Raw genomic sequence first — 18,714 nt, forward strand, 5'->3', positions numbered from 1 at the left:
ATCTGGCAGGAAAAACCAAGGGACACTGCACACTTTATCGTTTATTTGAATAAAAATGAGGCTATAATTTACAAAGTGGATATCCTAGTTTATAAAATAATACTTTAAACTAGCAATATAGATCATTAAATCAACAGACTTTCTTTTAACTGAGGCATTAAAGCAAATGAGAAGTGGGGTCATTTGTCCAAACACTTTGATACAATTTGATTTCCAATGCCCCCTGCTGGCCATTTTAAAGAATGCAGGTTTAAGGCACTGGCTCGCATGCAGAAACTATTTCTATCTTGTTACATGTACAAGATTCAAACATGTAATTAGAACGAAATAATTTCATGTTTCTATGGTGAACGTAATTAAATCATGTAGCATCTGCATGAAATTCAGCAACTTAATTTGTTCTTGTTGAGATGACATCATACAATCTAGTAAGAGTGATTAGTTGCCTGGATTTACAAAATTCTCAAGATCACATTAGATGTCAAACTGTAGGAAAAAAAAACCCTGGAGTTTTAAGAGGCAGACAACAACACCCACACCACGTGTATGCTATCGCTATTTATTGTGGTTTAACCTGTCAAGAACAAAAACGTACAGAATATTGAATAAGCCTGGATTGACAGGTTGGTGGTGTGATGGTTAGTGCTGTTGCCTCACAGCAAGAAGGGCTTGGGTTCAAATCCACAATCTGTCTGGTTTGCAGTGTGTAATTAGAGTGAGGTTAATTGGTGATTCTAAATTACCCATGAATGTAAGTGCAAATGATTGTTTGTCTCTATGAAATCATCAACCCCCATACTGGTTCATTAAGCAAGACTAGCAGTAATTGGCTTGACTAACAAAGCAGTTGTTCAAACAACAAGATTTCATTGTTGTTTGAACATGTTGCTAGACAAGTTAAAATTTTAACTTGTGTAGCATGAATTAAAACAAATTTCACTCTACATATTTAAATAAATCACTTCAAGTCAAGCATACTACGTTGATCCAACGTAATCCAATTACATTAAACCACCAAATGCCAAATGTGTTGGTTTGACATGGTCAAAAATGGGTTATTGTACTTGGTTAAATCACGTGGAAATAGGTGCCATGATTAAAATGTGTTCATCCAACAACAGATTTTTTTGAGTGTAGTCAGTACTCTTATAACATGCTTACTTCCCCCAGAGGCATCAACCAGGACTAAAATCTTAAGGATCATAACTTTGACTTTAAGGAGCTGTCTTCCTGCTTGGCTTCCTGCTTAGTCACATTTGAAATCCTGAAAAAAAGTCTCCACAAAGCAAAATGATGTATGAAGTAGTTTAATTATGTTTCCATACATAGATAATTTGGATTTGCCGTCTGAATTAAACTTGTCTGTGATCCTGTGCACTCCCCCAGTGTTTGTATGTACAGTATGCGAGTGTGTGTGTGTGTGTGTGTGTGTGTGTGTGTGTGTGTGTGTGTGTGTGTGTGTGTGTGTGTGTGTGTGTGTGTGTGTGTGTGTGTGTATGATGATGATGATAATGATCATGATATTTGGTTCCCATCCTGGTTGGATCAGCGGGAAGAAGAGAGACCGCAATTTCCCAGGCATGTGATCTGAGAGGACGTGTAACCTACAGCAATGTATTTTAAAGGGTATTGTAAAATTTTAACTGTTGCAAAGAATAAAGATCACCTATACTCCTTTAGAATGGATACATGACAATGTAAACGCAATATCATATTACTCTATCCTAAGGAATGCAACTGCGCACATGCACAAAAAAAAGATGTTTTTATGAAAATATATGTATAAATATATGACAAAATATATTTAATTAGAATGCTATGCACCCTCATAGAGTTATTATGGATGTTCTTTAAGCATTATCTAGACTAGGCCGACGTCCACGTCATGGGGAATGTAGAGGCTTTGTAGCTATGACCACTTGTTTTCTTTTCTTTTGTATTGTCCCGGAGAGAGGATAAACCAACGTGAATATGTATACAAGCCTTTCAATCAGAGTCATTCTGACATGAAGATATGTATAGATCATCTTACCCTGTACACCAGCTCAAACCATTTACAAGAATTAATAAACAAAGATGTGACATAAATGGGGTGTGTTGTTTTCGCAGCAAGTGTATTTAAGTGCAGTCTTTTTACTCTGTGGATCACTGAATTGGTACCCTGTCAAGACACAGACGTGTGTCCTGGATGTCTGAGAAGTTACAAACATGCATCTTCTTAATGTTTTATTCGACAGATTCAATAATTTTATGCAATATTTATTCCCTTCTTGTGCATCTGAAACCTTATTTTCGAGGAAAATGTCCCAAAGCAATTGCACAATACATACATACACGAGAACTTCAGATATCTCACGTCTAAAATATATAAAAATTGTTCTTTTCTCCACAAAGTGGTGATTGAATAAACAGGATTGGTTTCAGCTTCTTTGAATCATTTGTTATATCAGTTTTTAGTGTTAAGCAGTTAAGAAAGAAGAAGGAAGAAAGACCCTTTTGGTCTGCCAAATGTGCAAATATGCACAGATTGCTAATTTATTGTTCTGTCATGTATGGTTAAAAGGCTGAAGAAAGAAACTCAAAAAGAGCATGATTAATATTTTTAACTGTCACAGTGTGTTTTCTCTTCATAAATATGTTTTTTACTGTAGTTGATCATATACCGATTTGTGGAATGTGCTTAAGAATGCCATTTACACTATCATCCACTGTAAATATACAAACTGAACTTCTTTGTCATTGAAATCACTACATTTCCATCCCGTTGTAGAAATTTGCATGATTGTAGCCTACCTCTGTGTTGGTTTTGAAAATCTTTTGTACATTTTGAACAGCTGTGCATTAATCGCACGACAAATGTCTTATAAAATGTGTATGCTATATATTTTTATTGTTGCTGTTGCTGTAAAGTGTTCTTGCAGAAATGTACCATTGCATGTATTTGATTGCTGCAGATTAGGAGGGAGGAAAAAACTACAACATCCACTGTCAACATCAAGTGACGCCCCTTGGTTTCAGCTAATCATAGCCCACTGCCCCACGTGTCGTTTTGTAGGAAGTTCCTGGGATGTTGTTTTGGGTTTTCTCTGAGCACGTGGAGGCATAGTGTAGCTTTCCATGCTCAGCCTGCGGGCGTACATACAGCTCGCCTCGTCTGTGGAGTGTCATTAGCGCATAGAGTTGAGAGATGTCAGCGGGAGGCCAGGCCACCAGGAGCCGGGATATCCCAGCCGTCAGGCGGGTCGCTATCCACGACGCTGCGCATTTACCAAACGACTACTCCACGACCCCGGGAGGAACTCTGTTCAGCACCACGCCTGGAGGTACTGATGTCCAGAATGAGGAAAGAGAGGGATTCAGAATAATCTGTATTTATTTTTACTCTTTATTTGCTTTTTTAATAGGCAGTACACGCCAGAAGTAAGAAGAAAAAACAAGTTACAGAGGAAGAAACCATACAAACTGTACTTGCAAAACTCAGTAATGCATATGTGCATATGACCTGAATGACACAACAGTGGGTTATTTCACTGTGTTCATCAGAGTGACAGCCTGAGCGGCTGGTTGAGTAAACAGCTCTCTGTAGCACCTAGCTGAAAGCAGCAGTTTGAACAGTTTGTACATGTCAGGGGTATGCAGAGGGTTAAGGAAGTTAGAAAGCAGCAGCACCAACTTTTGTTTTGGTCTCAAAAGCCAAAAGGTTTCCTCACATGTGAATTATTTTCCTCTTCAGATGCTAATCGAAAAAAAACCCCAAACAATTAAAGACAGTTTATTTTCTTTTATATATCTCAGAATTTAAAAAAAGTTCCAACACTGCAGTTTACTTTTTATCCCAAGATCATGATTAGCTTATCCATATGACTTAGAGACAGAGAAATAGAATAGAAATATCCTTTATAGTCCCCCACTGCGCAAATCCACGTGTCCCAGCAGTAACGTGACAGGCAGATGGAGCATGGAGATTCACATAAAGGTAAAGAATATAAAATAAAAAACAAGAAATAAGATTTTTTTTTACAACAAATTTACAACATTAAAAAAATACTGTACAGCTATTAAAAATAGTATACTCAAATTTAATAAATGTGCAGCCGAGTGGGATAATTGTTTTAAAAAGATATCCAAAAAGTGCTGTATACTTGTGCCTGACAAAAACAAAAAGAGAATATTTGGAGTTATGTTTGAAATCCAGCTTCAAAAACAGTTCGTGGTAATGGAGGTAACCGAGGTCCTGTCATGTTGTCTTGTTAATGTTTGACAGCGTTGGTGTATCTCGAAGTATAACAACTAGCAGAAGCAGTACTTTATGGATCCACGTACTGCAGTTGTTTAACAATACCAGAGATTATTTCAGTGTATTTTACATGGCTTTATTCCTCCGCCCTTAATTATTCTCCCATTTATATTGATTGGAGACTTATAACTGCATGTGTCTGATGGCTCTGGTTACAAAATCTAGCATTTTGCCCCCTCTGCATGAGGTTTTTATGTGCATAAGCTTTAATCTAATGTGGAAGTCGTCACTTATGAATGGCAGCTTCAGTGTCATTATCCAAGAGTAAGGGCAGTGTGCAGCCTATGTTTACTTGCATATACAGTTTACAACTGTAAGGTCAAATGTTGGCCTGTGCTCAGTCACATCCTATTTATAGTCCTGGTATTACAGCAGGCTGTTGTTGAGCTGCAATAGCAACATGTTTACTAAACATGGACACACTGGTTGTATTAATCATGAACAAGTGGGACTAATGATTATACATCACACGCTTTTCTGTCAGTTGAGAGAGATCACCAAAAGCTTACTCACCAACCAACATAAAATGCCAACTGCTAATGTGAACATTTCAGAAAACTTTAAAGCTTTAGCCAAAAGAAAATATTTTAATCTAAACTGAATTGGTCAAGTTAAACACAACAGAGATCATCTGAGGCCGTACTCAGGACCTGGACCAGCAGTAAGCTCAGTTTTGACCCTTTTTTTCCTCTTATTTTGGGGGCTGCCATTGTTTTATTTTAAACATTGACAAGCTGGGGCCTTGGGAAGCTTCAACTGCAGAGATAAAAGTTAAAAAAGAAAATGTTTTCCCTCAGCGGTCGTGAGAAACCTGACTCAGATGCACATGCCCACTACAACTGATACTGTGTCCTGTAACATTAGCAGGTGGGACACAGATAAAACACAAGTGAGTCACTGAATATGTACCAACATAGCTGATATGGGCTGCAAAATTAGGCTAAATGTCATGGGCATGTATGGACCTGCGCATTGTAGGGTCACACTAGCAGAGAAAAGCAGGCAAGCTATATGCGCACCAACATGTTTAAAGTTTAGATTAATAGTAGTAGTTTTAATCTTTATTTCATCATTGTTTACATTTTTTTTATTCCATGTTATTTTCATTGTGAAATCTGCTTTAGTGTGTACAAAGGTTATCTGCTGTACCGGAATTTTCCCAAATAGCCATCAGTTTAAGAAAATGCTAACCCGCAGGTACCAGAATCATCTACGACAGGAAGTTCCTCCTGCAGTGTCGGACATCTCCCCTGACTCGCACGCCGCCCAACCTGCCTGACATCCCAGGCGTCACCCGGCCACTCAAGCCCGATGCCTCCAGCGATACAAACCAGTCGCTCAGCAACAACACGGAGCACAGCGTGCATGCAGAGAGCGCAGGTAAACATGTGTGCATAATAAAGATGGGAAACCAGTCTGTGACCATTTGGCAAAAATAAGGATTCCTTGACTGATTGAGTGGTTGTTGATGGCAGCAGGTGGGAAAACAATTTCTTAAGTGCCAATCATTTCAAAGTAAACTTTACACCTTATGAAACTTTGAAGGCAAACATTCTTCATGTCCGCTTTCCATCAAACATAGTATTTGACGACAAACGTGGAAAACTGCAGGTAGCTGTGGAGATCTGCTAGCAACCAAAGCAATCACTAGAAGGTTTTTGATGCAGCACCTTGCAGCAACAGCCAGCAGTGTCTAGGAACCACTGCCAACCAGTCGGGGATTACACATTGTTTCATAACAACCGACTGAATGTGATCGTATCACCTTCAATATGAGCAATGTGCACACGACATTACATAGCAAACTTTATTAAACTCTTATTTCTATTAATTGTCCATTTTTTGTTGTTGTTTTTTTTTCTTTCTTTTATAGGTGAAGATGCCCAGTTTGAGATGGACATCTAAAGCGGGTCAGCTTTAAGGATTAAAGCAACATAGTTTATAGTTTTTGTTTACCGGTATTAAAAAAACATATCTTTTAAAACGATGAGCCTTTTTTCTGTGTAATCTGTGTTCAGAATTGCTCTGAAAACTTTTTGTAATGCCTCTCCTGTTCAAATGTGCATGAAAAGTTTCTTTTCTTTGTATGATTTGTGAAATATTTGACAAGTAAGTCAAGGTTTTGTTACAATTAAATAATTAAAATTTTATGTAATTTCACTCATTTCTCAACTTTGATGACTTGTCTTTAATTTGTTTTTACCAATAAAAAAAGAGAGAGAGACCGATCTGTTTATAGTGAAGTCTTATTTCACACCTTGCAGTAAGTGACTCTGACCATTTGGTGTCAGCAGACAAACTGTTAACTGAAGTTCAACTTTAGAAATCATTTGCGACCATATTTCTGGAAGTCTGATGAATATATTTGTTATCTTTAAGTTTTGGTCTGATCATCAGCAACTACTGAGGGAAACTTTCTTTTTCATGCTACTGTTGGCTAGAGAATAAGAAGGCTTAGTTTATGGAAAAACCCATGGAAGTGACCCAAAGCTCTAACGACAGAAGCTATAACACTAAAACTAAGCTAAAATATACCCACAGTACATCCTGTAGTGTTGCGGGTAGCTGCAGCCTAAGATTAGGTGGTTTGGTGAGTGACAATGACCCAAATAACTTTCTGGTGTATGAGGAGACAGAGGGGAAAGATGAAAACAGGCATTTAAACTAATTAGACATCCTTACCTCGGGGTTGTTAATTTCAAGCAGTGTCAATGAAATATGACGTTTAACTGCATCATAAATAGTTGTCTAATAAAATTGGTAAATAGATGACTCCTGTATTTTATGACCTCAGGTGTAAAGGTGCTTATGTTTTATATTTTAGGGCTGCTTTTAATGAGACTCACAGCATGCAGTAATGTGATAAAAGATATTGAATACGGTCAGATGTTTGCACACAGTTATCATCGGCATGAATACCCTGGTAATTTGGGACTTTAAATTTTGAGCTGTTCTTTTTTCAAGGTGTAGTTTTTTTTTTATCTGCACAAGAAATTATTTGGGTGATTATTGATTAACTCCTGGTAGTTTCTCTTTTCGTTTGTTTAACAGTGCTCATTGGAAACACCGACACTCAGAACAACGGGGAAGTCCGAGGAACTCAATAAAGAGATCTACACAAATTAGGAAGGTTTCTTGAAGCCATTTCTTGACAACTGCCAACTCCACAGCCATCTGACAATTATATGTAAATACAGGATGAGAGGAAATTGTTTAGGATGTTTGAGAAAAACTCAGGAACCACCAGAGTTCAAGCCTGCCACAAAGTGGAAACTGCTGAAATATTAGCGTCAGTGTCCAAAGTGACGTGAGCTTTATATCGACATTGACTGAGAGGGTGTCGACCAAGAAAGAAGCCCCTGCTCCAAAATCATCACCTTCAAGTTTGACTGCAATTTGCAGTTAGATAACAAAAATATTGAGGTATTTGGCCACAATAACAAAAACTATGTTAAGGAAGGGTAAAGGTGGCTTTCAAACCTATGAACACTGTCCCAACTGTCAAGCATGGTGGTGTTGGCATCATGTCCTTGGGCGGTTTTGCTTCTGGTGGTACTGTTACATTGCACAAAGTGAATGGAATTATCTCATAATTATTCAACTTCACCTCAAATCAGCAGTTAAATGGTTGAAATTTAGACATAGTGTCAATAGTTGGCTGTTCCACAGGACATGATCCCTCATTTTGGAACAAAGCAGACATTAAGCTCCTGATGTGACCTTTTTGAAACCCCAACGTCATCACAATTGAAAGTTTGCAGACTACGCTTAAAAGCCATGTACTTGCCAGGAAACCAAATGAACTGGGTGGTCAGATATGAGTGGTCAGATATCCAACCAGAATTATGCCAGGTGCTTGTTGATGGCTACCAAAAACAACTTGTTGATTTTGAACTTACTAAGGAACATTCAACCAAATATTAGTGGGGGTGTATGTACATATTTGGGTCTGTATTCATACTATTAGCCTTGTGTGGATTAGAGAACATCCAAATGACACAGACCCAATAGACCTAAGTGCCTTCTAGTGTTTTGTTCAGCAGTATCTAGATCCTGGGCTCTTTGTTTGTTTGTTTGTTTTTTACCTTTGTAGAGTCAGGGGCTGTTTGTGAGACATTTCCATCTACCGCCTTGGACATCAAAACCTAACAACTCCTGTGCTTTTAATTCTAGTGTGTGGTTTTTCTGTTAACAGGTAAGAATATTTCTTTACCACAATCATTTCAAAATGAAAACACAATTTGGTCAAGTTGCTTAAGAGAAAAAAATTATTTATTGCTCTATTATGGCCTATATAGCAAATATACAAATAGGTCAATGTGACCCAAACATCTCAATAAAGAATATTAATAATAATGATAATAATTAAAGCGCTTACAGTAAACCATTCTGTAATTTCAGTGATATTAGAGGTTCAGTCTTGAAGCATAAAAACAACATAGTTTCTGTGACAATATAGTGCTTAAGTCTGTGATCATGTCGTGCCTTTTGAGACGTGGCTATTAAAAGGCACAGCTTATAGTCCCACATAATTTCTTATAAACAGAAGCTGTTTCATAACTGTTTATCTCTATAATTTAGAGAGAACCGTCCAGGATATATACTAGAAGCTTCCTGCATCACATCAGCAGTCTCTGTCCTGGACAGCTCCGTGCCAGCAGACACGCACCCACTTTGCTGCTCTGAGATCCCAGTACTCTCGCTGTAGACCCCTTTGGTCCCGTGGTTCACAAGTTGAAGGGTTATATGATTTCCCTTCTGCAGGCATTTCCCTCATTGGCAGCCACACTCCTCCACCACCATGTCGTCTTGATGCCTCATGACCATCTTTCCATCTTCGAAGTACAGCATGGAGATTGGTGCCAGGCGTGTGGGCACACAAGACAGACAGGGTGCCTTGTCTGGATGATGATAATTCAACAGGCTCTGGAGAGCGGAGAAGAAGAAAATAATTGATTAGAGAACATCTATTCATGCTGTTGGGGCATTATCAGTACAGTTGCATATGATGAGGTGTTTCAGTCTTACCTGTATGTATGCGTGGTTAGTAGGGGTGAAGGTCTCATCTACTGGTGTGGGACAGGTCCCTTCGCAGCGATAAGCATTGTATCGTTTGGGATAGACAATCCACTCACTCCAGCCGAGTTTCTCAAAGTCCAACCACATGTCCACCTTCCTGCACAGATGATCCTTTTTCTCCTCTTGTGTTGCCTTGTCGCTGGGAGCATCTCTCCCACCCTCCTCTCTCTGCTGCTGGGTCTGCTGGTCCCTCTTTTCTCTGCTGCTCCTCATCCTGGAAGGTACGTGCTTCCTGCCCAGACCAGCGTACTTGGAGTGCTTTGCTGTGCGGATGAGCGTTGGTACTCGCTGGTCCTTTGCTTCATGCTTTAAGAACACCACCATGATGACCCTGTCAGCTGTAAGGTGCTGAAATAATTCATGCTCCTGCTCTCTCTCCTCTGGCTTCTCTTCCCCCATCCTCTTTGCAAAATGCTCCCGATGCTGCAACCAGCGATGGACTATGTGCGTCATGTTGAACACCTTCCAGGAGGACGGCGACACCAGTGAACTGGGATGAACTCTAAGGTGGCCAAGGAGCAGCCTATTCTCGGGGCAGTGAGTTCCCATGCACCGCTCACTGTGGGAATGGTAGATGTCTATTGAAGCGCTGGAAGATTCTTTAAAAGCTGGCAGGCGGATGCGAAGCTCAGCCAGCTGGACAATGTCGCTTGCAGACATGGAGGACATGTCAAAAGTGAGGGACCATCTCCTGCCGATCTGCTGGCAGCCTGAAACAGATACGATAAGAGACATTTTTAGAATTATACCACAGGCTACGACTTATTTAACAATAGACTTGCAAACTATTAAAGGAGAATAGAGAAAAAAAACACATTTTGTAGTAGTGTGTCAAACTAAAGTACATTTTGCTGCTAAATGTATTTATGAAGCTCTTCTGTTTGTAAATTATTCTTTTTCATCCATATTTTCTAAAAGAAAAGTTAGGCTACGTGGCTTTCAAATGGCTTTCAAAATACCTAAGCCCGTTTTTGTAATTCCCCTGATGTTAAATACTCACTCTTAGCGACCAGTCTGATCACAGAATCGGAACTGTGAAGATTTTCTTCGTTCCAAGTGTGGGGCACGCTGTCAGCCTGAGTACTGATCTGGTCTTCGATCAGCATGACCCGGTAGAGATGGATCATGAAGTGCGGCAGGCTGTTAATGCGGTGCCTATGTGCAGCGTGTCTGGCCCCACCGTCCCGAGCTTTCCTCCCACGGAGCAGTTTATCAGGGTGCATCTTAGGGATGGCGAGAGCCTGAACCAAATCCACTAGAAGAAGAAGCGCAAAAGCGAAATCCACAGCTCGTCTCTTCATAATTTGTCGTGTTGTCTCTTCGGTAGGCAAATCCAGAATGGTCAGGTGTAGTCCCAGAACCGGATTTATAATCACACGTGTCTCTCTGAAGTTCTTTGAAGACAGCTGTCAGGCCTCTAATGGCTGAAGGACGCCTGTGATCTAAGGGAGCGCTCAAAGACTACGGTATAACAGGGACCTCCTGTGGGCTATCGAAACCGAGTGCTCTTTGAAGTGGAGTCCCCCACTCTGATTGATGTTTTGTATACTGGCGATCCCTCAGATTAAAAGGCATGATAATATTTTTTAGCTAAAGAGATTATGAGCTACACAATTGCGCCTTGATTAATTGGGAGAAACAAGAGAGTTAATCAAAAAAACTGCTTTTTTCTGTATGACATCATTAACAAACTGCGCAACCCCTTGAGTCCTATTTCTGTCCATGACACAAGCGGAAAATATAACAGACCAAAATAAATACAATTTTTGTTTGTTATTTTTTTAATTAATTTAATTTAATTTTAATGTATTGTTAATCTTAACGATGTGCGTCATGTTGATGTCAGTGCTCAGAAATGAATAAAACGAACTGAACATTTTCAATAAATATCAGGAAGCCTAATCAGCAAAATATTAATAAACAATATGAAAATATGCGGAAGCAAACCGGTGATCTCCTTAATTTACTGTTTTAAAAGAAACCTGCAATGCGTGTGTTCCGGCATATTATCAGAATAATATAATATAATATAATATAATATAATATAATATAATATAATATAATATAATACATATAGTAAAAAAAATTAAAATCATGGGAAAGTTCAAAGACAGTATAATTAATTTGGGCCACTGTTTTAGGAACTGTAAGTCATTCCTTGCGTAATATTGCGTTTCCAAAGGCGCACGACTTTCATCGGACGCTGAAGCCATTAAAAGCTAACACACCCAGAGTGATAACTGCCCGCTAATCGTTTCCATTCATAAACTAAACAGCCTCGGGACCTCGGTGAAAAGAAGAAAGAGCCAATGTACAAAGCTGCCGTGCTTCTGATGAAAACATTTAAGAAAAGGTGAAACTGTTCAAAGGTGTCGTTTTATTCCTTTAAGTCATCGTGACAACATCAAACAAAATTTATTCAAACTAGCTAGTTTTATTTAAAACTAATTCGTTTCAATTAGTTGGATGAATGAAAAGCAGTGCCGTCAAATCGTTTAATTAATTAATAATGTGGCGAGTGTGGCTCAAAGAGTTGGCAGTTCGTCTTGTAACCGGAAGGTTACAAGACTCGGTCTTGTAACTCGGTTAAAAGTCTCGGTCGTTGTGTCCTTGGGCAAGACACTTCACCTACCGCCTATTGGTGATGGCCAGAGGGGCTGATGGCGCGAAATGGCAGCCTCGCTTCCGTCAGTCTGCCCCAGGGCAGCTGTGGCTACGACTGTAGCTTGCCTCCACCAGTGTGTGAATGTGAGAGTGAATGAATAGTGGAATTGTACAGCGCTTTGAGGGCTATATAAATGCAATCCATTATTAATTGACATAATGAAAGAATTTCATATTGGATATAATTAATGTTTTCATGTAACAGCGCACAAGTAACAACCAGATGAAAACCTTAAAGTGCACTGCACACACAGTAACACGGTACCATGTTGAACCTGAAATACTAACATCATTATCTAGAAAGACAGTGCAAAAATATCACTGCATGCACACACATCGTAACTGTCTTTCCGTGCGTAAAACCACAAAACCTTTCGCAATGGGCAATAATTCATCAGCCTGACTTGGTGGTAGAACTTCATCACCAGCTAATAAAAAAGAAAGCTCTCCAAATGCAACTTTAAATTAACTTAATTCAAGGGTGCGGTTGCTATTATTAAAAATAATGTAAGTATGTTTTATTTGGCACTTTTTAAGAAAACGTCGAGTTTAAGTTTAAACACAGCGGAATAAATCAAATTTTATTTCGCGTTTTTAACTTGATCGGAAGTGACTGTCCGCCGCAGCTACCGGATAAAAGCGTTTCCTCTCAGCTGCTGCTGTTTATCCCGATGAGCCGCGCAGGTCGACATGGATTGGCGCCTGTTGGTTTGTTTGATTTTTCTGGCGCATTTGAGAGTTTTGAGAGGTATTTTTTTCTTTGACTATCTAAGGGTAGACATTTTCAGTTTCACAAAAATAGGCAAACCTGTTTCTACGGGGTGGATTTTAGGGTTCGCTATATGTCAGGGTTTTGCTTGTGTGCGGCAGATGGATGTTCAGGGTTACGAGCTATATTTCAAATAATCTGTGCTTCATGGAGTTTGCCTAATCAGAATGATTGTAACGACGAGACAAGTTGGTATGAAACTAGCAACATTAGAGAGTTTCAGGACGTTTAAAATAAGCGAAAGTCCCTGTTCATTGGATCCTATTTAGCACTGAAGCACTTATTGAGATCAAATCATGCAAAAGTACGCAGAGAATCATGAGCTGATATGTACTTCATTTGATATTTATTTAACCGTATGAAAGTCGTCTTTCTAATTAGAAATTTTAAATAGAATATTAAACATCTACTTCTGACTGCTTTGCATCTTTTCCCACTCACATGTCATACGATTGTACAACTTTTTGTTAATACAATTACAACCAGTGAGGAAAACTAAGTTATTGTTTTAATTTGTCTGACCACATTTATTTCTTGTTCATACTCTTCACATTTTGTAGGACAAATCTCGGAGTGCAGTCATGACCAGTGGCAGTGTGACGATGGAGGGTGTATCCCTGCTGTGTGGAGATGTGATGGAGATGGAGATTGTCTGGATGGTTCAGATGAAGTGGACTGCACTGGTGGGCACAATTTTACACATTACAGTATCATCTATTTTTGTTTTCCTGTAGTTTGAGACTCTTTAAGTGATGTTGAACAAAACAACTTTTAAATGAAGCACAGAAGACAAAGGACTTTTTTTTTCTCCCCTGAGCTTCAAGTATAGGTTGTTGGTTCAGGGGTAAATAAATGCAACCTTTTAATATTTTTGTTTTCTTTCCTTCAGGACTCCGAGGCTCTGATTGTCCGCTAGGTCAGTTTCCTTGTGTGGACTCTGTTGGCTGTGTTAAAGCGTCGGCCCGCTGCAATGGACAAAAACAGTGTCCCACTGGCTCCGATGAGGAGAACTGTCCGGTCACAGAGGGCTGCCTGGACTCTGACTGGACATGTCAAAATCACATCTGCATCCCTAAAGAGCTCAGGTGCAATGGAATAGATGACTGCATTGACAACTCTGATGAAAAGGACTGTGGTGAGAAAAATGCTCTAACAAGAAACTAAATGTCATTCTGTGTATTTGTGACACTTTCTAAACAAAACTACCAAAAGTCACATTTTCCATTACAGATCCAGCTATAATGTAACAATTTTTAAAATATTTTGGATTTTCATCATCCACTAAGACATATTTATAGACTCATTTGTTCTGCAAAATATATATATATTAATTAAAGTTAAATGGGGACATAATCATGTTAAATGTACCGAAATACAAATCAAGACTATCAGCAGAGGTAAATCCAGATGACCAGAGGTAAAATGGCAGATTTTTGGATGGAATCAAAAACATTTGATGTCAAGTGTGAATACACCTTTTCATGCACTGATGCATCATGCAACTAAAAATGAACATTTAAATCTTTATCCTGATTCTTAAAAAGGTTAATGTATTTTTTTTTCTCCCAGATTTGTGCAGTGAGGGCAGCATACGGTGTCCTGAGGGGACATGTCTATCTGCTGACGAGCAGTGTGATGGCACGTTTCACTGTTCTGATGAAAGCGATGAGCCCATAACCTGCGGTACGCTTGATGCAACTGATTATCACAAAAAACACTAATATACAATGTTTTATGTCTATTAAGTCGTCTTCTGTGACGCTGATGCTTAAAATTCCGCCTCCTGCAGGGCGTGTCTGCCTTATGGACAATGGTGGATGTAGCCATGTGTGCACTGACGAACCCAGGGGAGTTCTGTGTTCTTGTCCTGCTGGATATAAGCTGTCTCCTAATGGAACAGACTGTGAAGGTGTGTGGGACAAGATAATTACAGTTTACCTTCAATACTAGGTTGTATAGCAGAAACCAAAATAATGCTAAATTAAAGAAAGAAGAAAGGTTTTGAAGTATGAGGTGTCCGTGTCCTTCTAAAGGCGCAGATGATTCCTTCATCCCTGATCCTGTTTTCATGCAACTCCAGGAGTAATTGATATCTGCGACTTTGTAATTTTCCAGATACATTTTTTAAATGCATGTTGGCACATGTTTACTCTTCATTTCTTACAGATTTGGATGAATGTGCTCCACCTTTCGACCCCTGTGCTCATCACTGCAGTAACACCATCGGTTCTTACTATTGCTACTGCAGAGAGGGCTTCAAACTAAATGAAAACTCAACATGTGTGGCTTCAGGTAAAGTGTTTTTCCTGTTTATAAAATTGACGCTACATTCTGTCAATATAATGTTCCACCAATTTGTTTGGTACCCACTTGAGTCAAGGACTTTGCTAGGACAAAGCTAATGGGTGTAAGGCCTTTGTTATGCTGTCAGAATCCATTCTGGATTTGGTTTCGTCCTCTCAAACGATCAACACCAACATCAAAGTGCACTTATGATGTCTGATTAATGATATGCTAATAGGTGACTTTGATGTAGGTAAGGTGGTGACAAAAGCTATAAACTCTGTTTGATCAAGAACAAAGAGCACTTAGGTAATCAAAGACTTTTCCTGTAGATGCAAATTTATCAAGTGAGGCCTTGATGATTAAATGAAATGCATGAATTATTGGATAAGCGTCACTAACAGTATGAATCTGCATTTACAGCTAATCCTGTCCGATTGCTGCTGGTTGGGGGGACAGCTTTAGGATTATTGAATGTGAAATCTCAACAGTTTGAAATCATTCAGAGTTCAACATTTGACTCTGTGGCCTTGGCGTTTGATGTTGCGCGGGGGTGGTACTACTGGGCTGACAGCCGTGGCAACATTTACAAAAGTGATGGACAGCAAAGCTGGACAGCCTATACTGGTTGGTTTACTCTTTAATTCAAGAACGTATCCTCACATTAAATTGTTTCTTGCCTAGTTTTTTTTTTTTTTTTTTTTTTGTAGTTATATTCTACTTGCCAACCATTAATTTATTTGTTTATTGTTCTTAAACAGGAGAGCCTGGTATCAAAGGTTTAGCTTGTGACTGGCTCAGTGGGAATCTGTTCTGGACCAATGAGAAGACAGAGTCCATCTACCTGCAGAGTTCTGATGGAAAAAGTTACACTGCTCTGCTCAGCAAAAACATCAGGCCCTCAGAGCTGGTTGTTATGCCCGTAGAAAGGTCTGTATGACTTATCTGCTACATGTGACTGAATTTTAAAGTGATCAAATTAGATTCATTCGGGCATAATGGTGGATAAAGGTAAACATTTTAGGGTATGTCAAATACAGGAGATGCAGTTACTATTTTACAGGTTGATGAAAATTGATGATGTGCTGCTTATTCATATTCGCTGCTTTCTGCCTCCCAGCTTGATGATCTGGATCAATACGGGTCCAGGTGACAGAGGAACAATAGAAAAGTCTTGGATGGATGCCTCAGAAAGAAGCTCTCTGGCAGTCATCACTGCTCAGTCTGCCCACAGCCTCACTGCTGATGTAGCTGCCAGACGGCTGTACTGGATCAGTGACTTTAAGAGGGTGAGATTTGGATCAACAGTTCATCACAGATGGGGCCTGTTGCATAGAAACCATTTTTATTTGCTGCTTTATAGTTCGGTCACTCCTGGGCATGTATTGATTTTATTTATTATAAATAAATGCAAATGCCACCCCTGTGGGATACACTTGAAATCAAAAAGCATTTACTTTACACCCTTTAAAGTTAATAATAATCAAAAAAAGTTTGTCTGTGTGCCCTACTTTTTTTTTTTTTTTTTTTTTTTTTTCACCACATGCCACTGTTCTTTTTACCCCAACAAAGTCTTTTTATCCGGAAGCTCTCAGATACGTTTTTGTCTGTATTGCACATGTGAGATGGTAGGAGAATTTGAAAAGCGTTAACTTGGATTTCGTGAAGTAGTTCATAGTTTTTACAGGATTCAAAAGCAAGTGCAGCCCATGATTCAGTAGCTTTTAAACCTTGTCAGCAATACATTTGTTTGATTTTTAGTCTCACATCATTGTGAAAGAATTCTGGCTCACTCTTCTTTACAGCATTGCTTTAATTCATTAAGGTTGTTGATGCGCAGCTCTCTTAAGGCCCCAGCACAGAATTTCAATCTAGTTGAGGTCCAGACTTTGACTGGACTGTTGCAGCAATTTTTGTATTTTTCAGCCGCCCTGTTGTAGATTTGCTGCTGTGTTTGGGATCATAGTCCTGTTACTTGGCCCATGCCTTAGCCATCCGACAAGTGGCCTCGCGTTTGACTCTAGAATATTTTGATATCCAAAGGTTTTATAGTTGACTCAACCACTGCAAGTCCCGTGGTTGCAAAACAAACCCAAACCACCTCTCCACCGCTGTGTTTGACAGTTGCTATGTGGTGTTTATGGTGGTCCTAACCATAATGTTCAGCCATTGTAGCCAAATTTCTCCACTGTGGTCTCATCTGTCTGAAGGACATTGTTCCAGAGGTCTTGTGGTTTGATTTGCATCTTTGCAAATCTGTCATGCTGAAATGACACCATGTTCTTTTTAGAAAGAAATGGCTTTCTGCTTAAAACTTTGCAAGCCATAAGAAGACATTTAATTTTCCACAAGTCACTACAGAGTTGTGAGGAACAAATGCTCACGTGATTGTATTTCACTCGGCAGATGTTTTACCTCTCCATCACAGATGTGTCATATTCTCACATGTTTCCTTTCTATACATCACAACAATCTCTTCTATGTAACCTGACGAGGGTGAGGGAGTCCTCATAATTTGAGCTCTTTGCTGTTCTTAATAAAATAAAGTTGGCTAAAATACTCACTCGGTCATGATGACTTTTTTTTTTTTTTTTGTCTCCCCGTTCAGTCCATAGAGACTGTGAAGGTGGATGGGAGTGGCCGTTACTCCTACACAGGACTGTTCAGCAGGAGAGCACCGCAGAGCCTTGCTGTGTTTGCAAGTTCGTTTTATTGGGTTGATAACAAAGGACTCTGGCAGGCTCCGCAGACTCAACTGAGCCAGAGAAAATTTATATGGGAACTCACACTGCCAGTATTAGCTGTTTACCATGAGCTACAACAGCCTCAAGGTAAATCTTATGGTATTCTCAAACATGGTCGTTGATCAGTTTTCCTATCTGAAGATCTGTTTTGAAATTTATATGCAATTTAAGCTGTTTTAAATTGGATATAAAACAAGGTTGAAGTTGTTAAATGTATTTAAAAGTTGTTAATGGAGCTTTCTTGGTCTTCATAGTGGATTGTGTTGCACCTAATAGTCCTCTCATTGTCTTCATCAGGTTATTCTGCATGTGCAAAAACACCCTGTCACCTCTGCCAGCTAACTAAAAGCAACCCTCTTGGATTCACCTGCTCTTGTCCAAACCTCAAATTGCTGTTGCTGGATGGGACATGTGAAAGTAGGTTTCCTAAAACTTTCTTTTCACCTTTGTTAGTGTAAAAAAAAAAAAAAAAAAAAAGACATCACTTTTAATTCTGGTCCAAACTTATTAAATCAGTTGTGGTTAAATAAAAATGCATTTACACTTTACAAGAAAACACAAAAAATGATCTGTAATATTATTCACTGTCACAGATCCACGGTTTCTCTATGCTACAAATACGGAAATCATCTTGTTGGAGTTGGAAGAAAAAGGGTTCATTGAAAGCCAGCTTTTCACCACCAATGAGGGGATCCTCTCTTTTGAGATTGACTGGGACAGAGACTGGCTTTACTGGGCAAACCAAACTGGCCACATTCAACGCATCAGTTTAACAGCGGTCACCGCTGAGCTGGTCCCAACACCTTTGCCAGGTTAGCACGGATTTGTTCACATATGTTGCTTATTATTGATGTGCAGTGACAAAAATCTTATTAAGA

General features: G+C 39.3%; 3 protein-coding genes across 11 annotated transcripts in view; 2 read left to right on the forward strand and 1 right to left on the reverse strand.

Annotated features, from left to right (window-relative positions):
- Positions 1 to 2,204: 2,204 nt before the first annotated feature.
- On the forward strand, positions 2,205 to 6,525 carry LOC146514493 (eukaryotic translation initiation factor 4E-binding protein 1-like). The gene is made up of 3 exons (XM_085166038.1): positions 2,205 to 3,323; positions 5,495 to 5,677; positions 6,171 to 6,525. The coding sequence occupies exons 1-3, from the start codon at positions 3,188 to 3,190 to the stop codon at positions 6,200 to 6,202; spliced, it is 351 nt and encodes a 116-aa protein (XP_085022164.1). The 5' UTR covers positions 2,205 to 3,187; the 3' UTR covers positions 6,203 to 6,525.
- Positions 6,526 to 8,548: 2,023 nt separating this feature from the next.
- LOC146514494 (nodal homolog 2-A-like) lies at positions 8,549 to 10,845 on the reverse strand. Its single transcript, XM_085166039.1, has 3 exons — positions 10,377 to 10,845; positions 9,326 to 10,086; positions 8,549 to 9,223 (listed from the first exon to the last, which is right to left on the reverse strand). Exons 1-3 carry the CDS (start codon positions 10,675 to 10,677, stop codon positions 9,071 to 9,073), a joined length of 1,215 nt encoding a protein of 404 aa, XP_085022165.1. The 5' UTR covers positions 10,678 to 10,845; the 3' UTR covers positions 8,549 to 9,070.
- A 1,822-nt stretch (positions 10,846 to 12,667) lies between these two features.
- The window catches only part of lrp13b (low-density lipoprotein receptor related-protein 13 b), a 29,807-nt gene continuing 23,760 nt past the window's right edge, over positions 12,668 to 18,714 (forward strand). For all 9 annotated transcript variants that reach the window (XM_085167263.1, XM_085167264.1, XM_085167266.1 and 6 more), the window contains exons 1-12: positions 12,668 to 12,788; positions 13,370 to 13,492; positions 13,699 to 13,944; positions 14,379 to 14,492; positions 14,599 to 14,718; positions 14,976 to 15,101; positions 15,516 to 15,719; positions 15,854 to 16,022; positions 16,213 to 16,381; positions 17,701 to 17,923; positions 18,134 to 18,253; positions 18,430 to 18,648. In XM_085167263.1, the coding sequence (XP_085023389.1) occupies positions 12,731 to 12,788; positions 13,370 to 13,492; positions 13,699 to 13,944; positions 14,379 to 14,492; positions 14,599 to 14,718; positions 14,976 to 15,101; positions 15,516 to 15,719; positions 15,854 to 16,022; positions 16,213 to 16,381; positions 17,701 to 17,923; positions 18,134 to 18,253; positions 18,430 to 18,648 (1,891 nt within the window). In that variant the 5' untranslated portion in view covers positions 12,668 to 12,730. The remainder of the gene's footprint in view (positions 12,789 to 13,369; positions 13,493 to 13,698; positions 13,945 to 14,378; positions 14,493 to 14,598; positions 14,719 to 14,975; positions 15,102 to 15,515; positions 15,720 to 15,853; positions 16,023 to 16,212; positions 16,382 to 17,700; positions 17,924 to 18,133; positions 18,254 to 18,429; positions 18,649 to 18,714) is intronic.

The sequence above is a fragment of the Neolamprologus multifasciatus genome, chromosome 7 (genome assembly GCF_963576455.1).
Source record: "Neolamprologus multifasciatus chromosome 7, fNeoMul1.2, whole genome shotgun sequence".
Classification (NCBI taxonomy): Eukaryota; Metazoa; Chordata; class Actinopteri; order Cichliformes; family Cichlidae; genus Neolamprologus; species Neolamprologus multifasciatus.